At 36.5% G+C, this 13,966-nt stretch overlaps 1 protein-coding gene across 2 annotated transcripts; it reads right to left on the minus strand.

Moving 5' to 3' along the window:
- Nucleotides 1–2,502: 2,502 nt before the first annotated feature.
- LOC136254849 (otogelin-like protein) lies at nt 2,503–9,863 on the minus strand. 2 transcript variants are annotated; one of them, XM_066047610.1, is made up of 19 exons: nt 9,771–9,863; nt 9,622–9,699; nt 9,368–9,565; nt 9,262–9,315; nt 9,160–9,195; nt 9,040–9,093; nt 8,484–8,534; nt 8,377–8,421; nt 8,291–8,315; nt 8,202–8,230; nt 7,500–7,592; nt 7,404–7,448; nt 5,340–7,344; nt 5,087–5,263; nt 4,985–5,029; nt 4,660–4,932; nt 3,894–4,060; nt 3,639–3,811; nt 2,503–2,766 (listed from the first exon to the last, which is right to left on the minus strand). In XM_066047610.1, the coding sequence occupies exons 1-19, from the start codon at nt 9,828–9,830 to the stop codon at nt 2,742–2,744; spliced, it is 3,633 nt and encodes a 1,210-aa protein (XP_065903682.1). In that variant the 5' UTR covers nt 9,831–9,863; the 3' UTR covers nt 2,503–2,741. The 2 variants fall into 2 exon arrangements, with proteins under 2 accessions (XP_065903682.1, XP_065903683.1); XM_066047611.1 differs by lacking the exons at nt 8,202–8,230; nt 8,291–8,315; nt 8,377–8,421; ... (5 more) ...; nt 9,622–9,699; nt 9,771–9,863 and adding an exon at nt 7,633–8,127 and having other exon boundaries at nt 7,500–7,576.
- Nucleotides 9,864–13,966: the final 4,103 nt, after the last annotated feature.

The raw sequence follows: 13,966 nt of genomic DNA on the forward strand, positions 1-13,966 counted from the left end.
AACCATGAAACACCCATGGGTATTTTATTCACACCATTAAAGGGTGTAAATGAAATACCCACTGAGGGTCTTGATTGTAACGGCATTTATAACACCCTGAGGGGTGTTCATGGAAGAACCCATTTTTAACAGTGTATGTGATATAATGTGAATACAGTACTACAGAGCTACTTGATGTACAAGTGAGATCTGCAATGTTAATGCTTGTTGCATTATATATAGGCCTAATTAGCAATCAAAAATATTATACAAGCAAAATGTGTTAAAATTATTGCTACGATCATTAAATATCAATCGACATAATAAATGGTATTTCATACAGCACACACAGAGAATCAGTTTAGTGACTGCTACAGTTCAGTGGCCTTATTTTAATTTCCATAAATGGCAATGCATGCCACTCATCATGTATTGTTTGCTCAACATTGTAGTAGTTATGGAACTTTGCTACACCACACATTCAATACCACCACCCACCATTAAAACTGGCACAATTTTTAGATGAAAAGTCATTGTCACGATCACATGAAGTAAAAGCCATACGGTTCAATCCATCATGATGGGAATTATGAACAAATGGATTAGTCAGTCCAACACTAACAAATTCTGATATGATCAGTCGATACTTGTCTTCAGCTGCTTTAACAACTGCAAAGTGTTTGTAGTGAAGATAAGATCTTGTTCCATTGGATAACTGATAGTCTATTCGTAGCTCCCAATTTTGTATGATTTGTCAGACAATTGATAGATTTTAATCCAAGCCAAAATTCTCCATCAAGGCTACCAAATCCATCTTCATATTATACCCAATCTCTGTTGAAAAATATCAACACTCCTATCTTTTCTCCTTTCAATGATAGTCCACCCTCCTCCTCCTGAGGTAGTGTCACAGTATACTCTAGTATTGGAGTGATTAACTTCACAAAAGTTACCAATAGTGAACTCTTTACATTGTAGTTGTTGTTATTGTAGGCAAGAGAGCAACAGTTGTCAATAGGTCCACCATTTGTTTGACATTGTCCATCAACTAACACTTTTCCTAGACTAACTAGAACTACCAGTGTTATAATAGTAGTCATTGTAGACTAGCCAACACTGATTAACTCTAGTTCACTACTATAATAATTGACTGTGAATTGATGAAAGTGCCTAACAGATATACTGTTTTTTATACCCTTCTGGGCTTCCCAAAAAGAAATGCTCCATTGTATCAACCATTAATAGTCTACATAGTCACATATCCTAATAAGGTGATTACAGTTGGTAATTTACCTGGTAGTTCTAGTTCTTGATGTGGTATTAGTATAGGCAATTAACTGCCTTCAATGTCAACCATGGCATTGTAATGAGATTCATCATGTGCAAGCTATAGCTACAGTACCTACATACAAATAACTGTTGACTTATGCATGTAGTTCACTATATATTATACAGCACTTCATATATGTATATACTGTATAATGTAGAATTAGTTTAGACAGTCAACTGTATAATGTATGTACATAATACACCACATGCATAGGTCAACAATTATTTGTAAGTAGGTACGTATAAGTAGCTTGCATATGATGAAAGGCAGTAGCACTTCATATAGAACTATATATAGTGTGGTATTAGCTTATTATAAACAGTCAATGTCAACCATGGACAGGTGTTGCAATGAGATTCGTCATGTGCAAGCTACTTACCTACACTGTACCTGCATACAAATAATTGTTGACCCATGCATGTGGTATACTATATATGTACATATATTATAAATATACCATTAGTGGTGAATGATTTTATAGTACACCTGTTGTAAATTGACTGTTGTATACAATAGACAATTAAGTATGCATGTACAATTAACACAGTATCATGGTAACAGTACATGATGGGTTGCATAAGAAATTGTGCAGTTCTGAGTATTTCTATTCTAAGCAATTTTACATTTTGTTGACACAATATACCTATACAATCACCATTTATAAATCATAAACACTTCATGAGTTGATGGCATAAATTAGCAAAACTATAATACTGTTTCAGTAAATCTGTGTGATGATTGATTTCAAATTATTAATAATAATGCATGCATGAGTGTTGTAAGGTATTTGCTCTGCACATGTTAAAACAAGTTGAGATTGTAAAATAACACGCTGATTATTTTATTCTTTAACATCATGATAAAGTCTCAGTGTGCATGGCCTGCTAAGGAACAAGCTTTACTATTTGAAACAACAACAATAATATGACAAGCAGCCATGTCATTTTAATATCAGCTTCACATTGTTATTGTTACAAGTATAGATTGAATGAAAGAGACCACATGCATACATTGTACACAAGCAACAAAATCCCTACTTTTGCAACACCTATTATATCCCAGCAAAATCCTTTATCGCACTGCAACTTCATTTTTAGCTAGCTTATACCTGATCTGTCAATGGAAATTCTAGAACATTCTTATAATGTGAATTTTATTAGAAATTCTCAGAAAATGCGTGCACTATCAATATATATGGTGTACCACAATTCATAATAATCAAATAAAATAGGCAAAAGGTACAATCTTGAGTTATGTAATGGAAATCTGTTTAATATCAGTGAGTTATAACATGAAAACCAATAGCGTGTTTTGAGACTGATCTCCTTATATAGCATGATGGAGATGTGACATTTACCAGCCAATATAAAATTATACTAATTTCATGTATAAGTTACAAAATCAACTTCAAAATATTACATAAAAGTGTCACTTATTCATCATCTTCTTCACTTTCCCTGTAGAAATATTAAAAACGATAGACAAAAGACAGCATAATATCTAATCAAAAACAGTTTGCTGTTTTTGATTAGATTATAATACAATACAATATTTACATATATATGTTTCAACTATACATTGATAAATTGCTGGTTACAATAATGACAATAGGACATGAGACTGTTTTGAATATGCCACAAAAATTGGCACATACATTTCAGTCATTGACACCACTCCTTAAGAGCTTCTATTGGCTATGTATCTTACATAAATATATTGGTATTTTCACAAAGATGACACTTTGTGTTTAAACAGTATGTTGCACAGTATTAGCTATGTGTACTAAATGGAATTTAGATATGAATAATACATGTAGCACCCAAGTAGGTAAGAGTTCATAAAATTATACTGGATGGGACCTACAAAACTTTAATTCTTGATAGAACCAATAAATGCACACATTTGAAATGTTAAATTTGCTACTTTGTTTTGCTACTTTGTAGCTATTGAGAACAATCTGCATGCACATTAATTTCCAGCAAATAATTATTCAAAAATGTCCAAGTAATGCCATAACAAACAAACTGAACTTGTCACTGCTGGTAGTGAACTGCTGTGTTAATTATAAGCATTTTCCTTTTTTTATAAGCCTTTCCACACATTTTCATGAGTTATAACAGTTGACTCCATATATTGGTTAAGCTGATTTTTGTTGCCAGATACTATATCTTCACTCATGAAAAATTCCAGGCAGTTACATGCAATGATAAAAAGTTATGAAGTTTCAAAGTTCAAAAAATTGGCCAAAATTTTACCTTCCCACAAATTCAGTCACAAATATATCTTGTACTACTATATATCACTTGACAATTCTGTAATGTATTATCACCTGTCTGGGTGACGCCGCTTAAAAACATACTGAGGAAATATTGTTCCACAGCTGTCAATGATCAAGAGGCTATAAGGCTTTCCATCCTTCTCCAAACTTGGTCCATTGTACTGATGTGTCTTCAGTGGTCGACAAAATCCTTCATGGGCTTCACACACTCCTACATCTATTTCCTACCAAGTTGATTATGAAGGTTAAATCGTATGATAAAGCAACTATATAGTTAATATTTGCTTGTGTATGAATAATCCTTACCACTTCTTCTCTGCTAGCAACCTCTCGATATTTCTCATAGTAACTCTTTCTGTAGCACTCCAAATAACATTGGCATTTCTCAATTACTGTAGCCACAACTATGCCATTTTCACCATTATCAACTGCAACAGTTTTCTCTTTTGTTGGAATACAGTTTATCCTATGAACTGTTTGGGGAATACAGTAAATTAATGTCATCAATAAAGCTCCTTCAATTCATATTGTACAAATATATACATGTTGTCAGTGTTGGGACAGTTACTTTATAACTAGTTACATATTACTTGCAACTGAACTATTTAGTTACAGTTACATATTACCCATGAAAATAATAATATTACATATTATATTACTTTGTGTCCATAGCCTTAAGCTGTCACATGTGAAACTACCACCTTATCACGTGACATGATTGCAATGTTGGACAATGTGCAAATCTTGGTTATAAGTACGAAGCTGGTGAACAAGCTTCATTCAATAGGCTTCATTACAGTACTTCGTTGTGGCTAGGCATTATTCAGTGGATTACTAGTAACTTCGTTACTTGTAGTAATGATATTATGTAATATTAGATTCATCACAGTAACTATATCACTTAGGTAATGCGTTACATTTGTAAATATAGTAACTTGAGTTATATTACCTGTTTTTATAGCGTATTTCGTTATATTTTTACTTAGTTACCACAAAAGTAATAATATTATGTAACACATTACATAATGCATTACTCCCAACACTGCATGTTCTTTGTATTTTCATACCATACCTCCACAAGATCCCACACACTGATTAGCACCTATTGTTATTTCACTAGAGGTGTTAGCAAAATAGGTCACTTCTTTCTTGGCTACTGCACATGATGAACCTTCATTTGACAGACACTGACAAGACTCAATTATTTCTACTTCTTTTGATCCAGAAGAAAGGCGGACAGTTTCTTTTCTTGTCTTAGTGGGAAGACAACTTCCTTGACAGTGGTTTTCACGACATTTTCCCACATCTATTATCACATCTGAAGGTGGTCCACCCACTGAAAGACCTTAAATATATAATAAATTTAGAAGTAATAAATTTTTTACTGTATTGCTAACCTGGTCCAAGAATTTGCAAGTTTGGCATTCTATTGCAAGAGAATCCTGTAAATAATTTTCATACTGATCAGTATGTAGAATATTCATGATATTCAAACATACGTGGGCAAGCTTCCACATCAACACAAATGGAGTTACGTAGTAACACTTGACCAGGTGGACAGAAGCAGCCTTCTACACAATGTTCAATACAAACTGGTGGGTCTGCATAGTTTACACAAGTCTCAGGACAAGCTGTTCCACATTCCTGGTAAATCATTCCATTAGGGCAAGTCACAGCTATGGGAAGTATCATAGTAATCACATTATTGAGCCGATGGCCCAATGCCATGTCTATATAATTATCTATACTTACGACAATAAAGACTCTTCCACTTGTTCAACACAATTCCTTTCTCTGCACATTGTTTGGCATAATTCTCAAGATTGTCACAATAACATTCTTCATGTTGGCTACTGGGACATCTACAGTAGTCAAATATACAGTCATCAATGTATGGAGCAGGATCTACAACATTGTTACAAGCTGAGAAGTACATTCCTTTCAAAATGTTACAACGAGCAGCTCCCTGTTGTTGGATTGTGGCTGAACATAGGTCAGGTGGTGGACATGTGCAATTGCTCACAGTATATCTATCAAGTAACCAACTAAATCCAAATTCATTAGTATTGCTTACAACTACACCACCACGTGTTTGAAAATCATCGGTAGAATTGTCATTGTAGGTACCACAAAGGCCACAAACTTGATGCTTTAAATCTTCAGATACCTTTACACTAATGTAGGATGTTCCTGTCCAGGTCACAACCACACCAGTAGTGGTCAGCAATATTACAATTGAAGTACTGCTGCGTATAATTTCTACTTCACCAATTGACAGAACAAACCCATTTCCATTATTAGGATAATGTCTACCATTGACAAACAGTTGTCCTCCTCCTGAACCACGTTTCAGTCCAATATTCAGAAAAAGATTATGCACTACAATTGTTGCTTCAGTGACACATGCAGCAGTCCTTCCACAAGGAGTGTTAACAGTTTTGATTGTAAATCTGTTTCTCGTGCAATCCTTTGCTAGTACATATTCACAAATACCTTGGAAGTGATGTCGTGTACCATCAAATGTAGTGTAATGTGGATCACCAGAGGCAGAACAAGTTGCTCCACTGAAACATTCTGTTTTGGAACAAGACCATTCTCCATTTTGGCAAGTACACTTTGTGGTGCAATTTGGTTTGATCTGTTCACCATGTTGGTATTGTACACCATTGTGTGTACACGTTGCTGAACTACAACATCCTCCAGTTTCAATTTTCTTAATAATTTCTTGTATCATGTTTAGATATCTTTCATATGACTCTTCAGTAATGTCACCTAAAGCAATTTCTCCTTTTTGTCCTTTTTCACCTTGTGTGCCTTTCTGTCCCTTTGCTCCATTTACCCCAGGTGTTCCAGCATCCCCAGTGTCCCCTGGAAGTCCAACAGAACGTGGACAGTCATCTCCTCTTGGTCCACGTCTTCCCTGGAATCCAATGAGTCCTGGATCACCTATCTGTCCTTTTTCTCCTGTGCTACCAGGCTCTCCTCTTGGCAAGCAAGTTTGAAAGTAGCTTCTTCCTTGATTTCCTTTAAGCCCTGTGGGTCCTTGCTGTCCTATGCTTCCTCTATTTCCAGTGGACCCTTGTGATCCTGTTGGCCCTGTTGGCCCAGTAAAACCATGGTCTCCTGCATCACCTTTAGACCCTGGAAAGCCGGGTGAGCCAGGTGGTCCTCTAACATAGCGACAACGTGATGTCTGTCTGCGTTGAGGGCCAGTTTTACCATCTGGTAATTGAAATGGAACTTTACAAAATGCTGGTAAGGTCTGCCTAATCATCCTATCCAAATCCCTCCCTAGTCTAGATGGACTGCAGCACTCAGAAAGCCTCCTCCTTACAATGCCAATGGTTTGTTGTAGTTTGTAAATTAATGACAGTGATGAAATTGGTTTACTATCCCCTGTTTCACCAATTTGTCCTCTTGCACCATTATAACCTTTCCTACCAGCATCTCCATCTTCACCAGTCAATCCAGGATGACCAACGTCTCCTTTTAAGCATAATCCTGATCTTCCTGGAAATCCTTTAGGTCCAATTGTCCCTGTTGCTCCTGGTATTCCATAATCCCCTGGTGCTCCATTGGCACCTTTCATTCCTATATTTTTACTACAAGGGGAGCAATCCCTAATGGTACCAGATGGTCCAGTTAATCCCTTTGCACCAGTGAAGCCAATGTCTCCTCGACTTCCAATGTTTCCTTTCGATCCGGTAGCTCCAGTAGCTCCAGGAGAACCAGTTGAGCCACGCCGTCCTTTTTGTCCCTAGTGATTAATACACAGCATAATCATGAACTTTTTTCTAAAATTTAATAGGAACATACTTTCTGTCCAGGAAAACCTACATCACCACTGGGACCTGGTAAAAACTAGAAAACAAGCAGCCTTAGAAATCACAGTATTAGGTACATTCATCTTACTGTTGATGGAGGTCTGATTGGTCCTGGTTTATCAGGAATGCCAGGAGGGCCAGGTACAGGGCCTGGTATACCTGGCTCTGAAGGTATAAGTTTCTATAGTGCACACATGTGACATTGGGTAATGTATAATCACCTTGATCCCTGAACATGTCCCATAAAATGTGAGTTTACTGTATATCTTCCATACACAAAAATTCTATCCAGTTTTTGAACTTTAATACTGTGATCAGTGTCCAAATCTTTTCATGATCAGTAACTACTGAACTTGGTTATACATTTTGAGAAACTTGATTAGTGAAGGAGTCAACAATTGCAACATTTTCCTTGCATGCTTGGACTAAAATGTGTACCTTTTTGCAGATATGGTCACAAATGCATTGTGCAAAATCTTAAATAATTTGACTAGAAAATTAGTTGAATTGTAATGCTTATGTGACAGTTAGACTAAAGTGTCTTCACCATTCTAATTCTGCAAAGTATTGCTTGAAAAACTGGATCAGTGCGAATAGTGCGTGTAAATGTGTAAATGACTTGCTGTACACAGTTAATGGCACTCTTGTACATGGATAAAAGCTTCCCGTAATAATTTAGAGGTTGGCTGGAATTTATTTTGCAAAATGCTTTAAATCTTAATTAGCGAAACCCAAAATTTTAGATTACAGTATAAAGTTCTGCAATTGTGATAACTAACAAAGTACTTACAGGTTCCTGTCGTTTTCTTTTTGTGCCATCTGTGTATAAAAGTAAATTATTACTTGTTGGCAAAAATGCAGTTTATTTTCATCATATACCTTGACTCCTGCAACATTCCTCAATCTGTTAACAGAGAATTATTACTCAACAGTGTGTATAGACCATTGATGTATTACAAACATACCTGATTTTGCAGTTCCTTGATATGCAACCTCACAAAATATTCTTGCTGAAATGTAATTGATGAGTGATAATTTAAATAGTCATGCATTACGTAGCTGGTATACTTACCCCTCTTAATCCAACAGTGTTTCCCTTTCGTCCCTTATATCCTTTTAGGCCCTGCGAAGGTGAAAGGCCACAATCATAGATAGTAGTTAATTTTATAATTTGAATTTATATAAGTACGTACTGTAAGCTGTGGAATCGAATATAATTATACACAATTTAGACTGTAGACACAGCATTGTGTGCTTGCTTATATCAGTATTAAACTTGTAAAATTACTGTCACAGAAAATTCTGCTGCTGCAATATGATAAACATATATAACTAATTCTAGTATAACTTGTACAGAGTTTGCAAATTTGGGAAGGCCAATGTTATGCATCAAATTCTTAGGTCTTAGAATGCAGTGTGCACTTGTAACTACAATAAATTAATCTTCAGTTCCACGTCCATATATTAAAGTGTTTTAGTAGTGTTAGTAGCGGGTAAATTGTATATAGAATGATACGGTGTTACTCAGGTGCATAATTAGAAAAAATAAGGTGCTCTATATTATCATGCAACACTTTATAATGTCATATGCTACAGTACATATGTTTTGGTATAAATACAGTACTTACAGTTGTTCCTCTTGTTCCAGGTTGACCTGGGGTTCCAGCAGGACCTTGGACACCCTATGACGTTATAGGTATGTTATTGTTGTATGTAACTAAATTATAAACTATAGAATTGAAGCTTACCTTTGAACCCTTGACTGGACTGGCACAACATGTTCCCTAAAGAATGTAAAAAGCATCATAATGGACATTACCATGCAGTCACCACAGATAAGATATGCTAACCTTTATTCCCTTTGGTCCTCGTGGTCCAACTGCTCCAGTAGGTCCCATTTGTCCCTATTTCAGAGAGTAGCATGTAGAGTTGACATAATTGCCTATAATACTTTACCTTGACTCCCTTTTCGCCCTGGTCCCCTTTAATTCCACTACCTGGAACACCAAGAGCAGAGAAGCAGCTTCCAGGATCTCCAGGTGCGCCGGTAGCACCGTCTTTTCCTCTGTATCCTTTTGGCCCAGTAAATCCTTTTGGTCCTTTTGGTCCTTGAGGGCCAGTGAATCCCGGAAAACCAGCAGAGCCCTTGTGGCCCTATGCACAAATATCAGTATATGATAATGTGTTTGTTAGTAATTTAAAGTTGAGACCTTCTGTCCTGGAATTCCACGTCGTCCCTTAAAAAAATTGTAGCTGCAGGTTTCACATCCTCGTTGTGCAGTAACAATCTGTGAAGAGTATAGTTATTACATATAGTACAATGTAAATGCTACTAGGAGAGTTAGTATAATAGACTTACTGCAATACAACTTGCTACCACTACAGATGAAAGTAGCAGTACAGGAAGAGCTTTTGCCATTCTCCAGTTGTAAAACACTTGTACACCAATAATGATACATTACCTGCTTTAGCGCCAGCTTTTATAGAAAGTTATGTTAAGATGATGACATCATTTCCACCTCATAAATGACATGTTATTACATCATACCCAGTACACAAACCCACATTTCAACCAGAACTAACCTGCAAACAGTCTTATAACTGGCAACCTTTCCCTACAAGTATTGCCGTGCACCTGTGAAGACTGAAACTTGCTTGTTTTGGTGAATTTAGCTCCTTTTAGCTACAGTGTGGAATGTACAGTATAGAGGTAACATGTAATGAATATGCTGCATATGCAGCAGCACCAGCAACATGGCAACAGAAGCCAGACACGATAATAAACAGAAACCTTACTAGATGTTACCTCATACATGAACTCAGTGCACACATCCTTTTACATCACCTAAATTATTTTCAATATTGTGTATCACTTGTAGCAACCTGTGTATATAAGTGAAACCTTGTTAAGCATTTTAACTTGAAACCACTGATTAAACCATACCAGTAGCCATGGGTACATCATAGTTACAATAGGTGTTTAAAAACTGACATAATTATGAACTTGTCAGTGATGCAAATGGCAACCTTTAGTATTTGCCAGTAGCAGAAAGCTAGTCACTTCTTATAATACTGCATGGCAAATTGGCAATTCTTACTAAGACATGTACACATGAATATCCTAGCAATAGTCATAAAAACATAGCTTAATGCAGTTTAAGATGCTATTCCCATTGTTCCAATTTTAAACAGCACTGACATGCAAAGTGTAGAGTAATTATAGCCCACATTGTGGGGAACATGTAACACTGGATATCTGGTGCGCAACTTCTTCACACTAATAATTAACTTCCTCAATTTTCTCACTTCCTCAATTAGACACTAACTTCCCCTGTGCACTATGGAAATATGTAAACACATTCTCCCACAAATTCAATCAGAAGTTAGCAGCAACAATAGAATGGGAAGTCATATGACACAAAGCCATACAATGCCACCACAAGAATTCGTTTTGTTAGATCGTGACATAATAAAAATTCCATAAAATTAATAATACTGATATTATTTAACAACTGGAAATTTAAAAATGAAGTAGGGATATATCAGATCTAAGTGACAAAAAGCAATGAAACAAGAGACATATACTTATAAATGATGGTATTTCAGCATAGCTCTGTAAGAAAATCCCCACATTGGCATGTTGTGCTGTAATACTATCATTCATCTCTCGTTTCACTATGCATTTTTATTGTTTAAATATAAAAATAACTAGTTACAAAGTTTAGTTGTTGTTTTTTATGGCATACTGCTGTGTATGCATAATTATTATTATTATGCATCATCAAATTTTAATATGAAACATATAAGAAGACTAGGTATGTCATATATATGTAAAAGTATATATTTTTGTAGCCTCCTGTAGCTTGGTATCTAATCAAAAACAGCCAAGCTGTAAAAAAAGGTGTGGCCCCAAAAAAGGCCGTGGTGAAAAAAGATGTGAAATCCAAGGTGGCGGCCAAGAAATGGCTGTGATGGTAGGTTAATGGTAAAAATTTTAATAGCGACAATTCAGGTGAATTTTGTGCCAAGACCAAGCGGCACCAAATTCACCTGAATTGTCGCTATTAAAATAGCATCTTGGGTGACTTGTTTGCAGCTGAACTCTCTACACGGTGATTTCTTTGTAGCTGAAATCTCTACAAGATGAATTCTTCTATTTGATCTTTCTACAGGGTAATTTGTTTGTAGCTGAATTTTCTACAGGGTGACTTGTTTGCAGCTGAACTCTCTAAATGGTGATTTCTTTGTAGCTGAAATCTCTACAAGGTGAATTTTTCTAGCTGATCTTTCTACAGGGTGATTTGTTTGTAGCTGAACTTTCTACAAGGAAACTTCTTCTAACTGATCTCTGTACAGGGTGAAATATTTGTGCTAAACTGTCTGCAAGGTAACTTCTTCTAGCTGATCTCTCTACATGGTGATTTGTTTTTAGTTGAATTCTGTACAGGTGATTTGTTTGTAGCTGAGCTCTTTACAGAATGGTTTCTTTGTAGCTGAACTCTCTACAAGGTAACTTCTTCTAGCTGATCTTTCTACTGGGTGATTTGCTTGTAGCTGAATTTTCTAAAGGGTGACTTGTTTGCAGCTGAACTCTCTATATGGTGGTTTCTTTGTAGCTGAAATCTCTACAAGGTGAATTATTCTAGCTGATCTTTCTACAGTCTTATTTGTTTGTAGCTGACCTCTCTACAGGGTGAATTGTTTCTAGCTGATCTCTCTAAAAGGTAATTTGTTTGTAGCTGAACTCTCTATAAGGTGATTTGTTTGTAGCTGATCTCTGCAGGTTGATTTGTTTTAGCTGAACTCTCTTCTACAGGGTGATTTGCTTGTAGCTGAACTCCTTATATTGTGTCTAGTTTCTAGCTGATGTCTCTACAGGGTGATTTTTTTTGTAGCTGAACTCTCTACAAGGTGATTTGTTTCTAGCTTATCTCTGTACAGGTTGATTTGTTTGTAGCTGACCTCTCTGCAGGTTGATTTGTTTTAGTTGAACTCTCTACAGGGTGATTTGCTTGCAGCTGAACTCCTTACATTGTGTCTAGTTTCTAGCTGATCTCTCTACAGGGTGATTTGTTTGTAGCTGATCTCTCTACAAGGTGATTTGTTTGTAGCTGATCTCTCTACAGGGTGATTTTTTTGTAGCTGAACTCTCTACAGGGTGATTTGTTTCTAGCTTATCTCTCTACAGGTTGATGTGTTTGTAGCTGACCTCTCTTCAGGGTGATTTGTTTGTAGCTGATCTCTCTACAGGGTGATTTGTTTCTAGCTGATCTCTCTTTAGGGTGATTTGTTTCTAGCTGATTGCTCTACAGGGTGATTTGCTTGTAGTTGAACTCCTTACATTGTGTCTAGTTTCTATCTGATCTCTCTACAGGGCGATTTGTTTGTAGCTGATCTCTCTACAACTTGATTTTTGTGTAGCTGATCTCTCTACAAGTTGATTTGTTTGTTGCTGATCGCTCTAAAAGTTGATTTGTTTGTAGCTGAACTCTCTGCAAAGTGTTTTGTTTGTAGCTGATCGCTCTACAGGGTAATTTGTTTGTAGCTGAACTCTCTTCACAGTGACTCGTGTGTAGCTGAATTCTCTAGAGAGTAACTTAATTGTAGCTGAACTCTCTACAGGGTGCATGACTTGTTTATAGCTGAACTCTCTTCAGTGTGACTTGTAATGTTCTGAATCTCTACAGTGATATATTTGTAGCTTATTACTCTCCACAGGGTGACTTGTTTCTTGCTGAACTGTCTATAAGATTAACTGTTTGCAGCTGAACTCCCTACAGAATAACTTGTAATGTAATAGAATTCTATAATGGAGTAATTAAATTAGCCAAATGCTCTATTAGGGTGACTGTTCTATTAGAGTATCGCGATCTCGCTTTTGCTACACGGAGTTGGCTTTCGAATCATAACTCAGTGGTTTGTAATCCAATTCTTCTATACTACTGCAAGGACTTTCTATGAAGATTATTCCAGCTATACACCGATTTTCAGCTCATTGCTCTAAGCGGTTTGCCTAGTAGGCGTAAAAACTAATACTTTTTATTCCTAAAAATCGATCGCGTAATTGTGACACAGGTTGGGGTTTGTGTCATATCTCCATGGTCGTTATCTCGATTCCTTTCAAACCACCAAAAGGCACTCCTACGATGGTTACTCCATCTACATAGCAATTTTCAACTCATTCTATGAAGCAGTTTACCCTGTAGGCGTGACAACAAATCTATCTTGTTTCACGCGAATAATCGGTCATAACTCCTGAACCATTCATCGGATTTGCACCAAATTTGATGCTAGGATTCGCCTTTGGACTCCCTTTCTGTGTGCAAAACGTCAAGGCGATCGGAGTACGCCTTTTCGTTTTATAGCAATTTTTGCAAGTGTGCGAAAACACGAAGAAAAAAAAGAAAAAAAAACGAAGAAAAAAATCGAACCTTTGGCAGCTCGTATCTCGGAAATGGCTTGAGCGATTTCCTTCAAATTTGGAATGTGGACTTCCCTAGCTGGCTGACAACTCTGTAGCAAATTTGGTTCCAATCGGATGAGGGATCACTGAGA

The sequence above is a fragment of the Dysidea avara genome, chromosome 4 (assembly GCF_963678975.1).
Source record: "Dysidea avara chromosome 4, odDysAvar1.4, whole genome shotgun sequence".
In the NCBI taxonomy this organism is placed as follows: Eukaryota; Metazoa; Porifera; class Demospongiae; order Dictyoceratida; family Dysideidae; genus Dysidea; species Dysidea avara.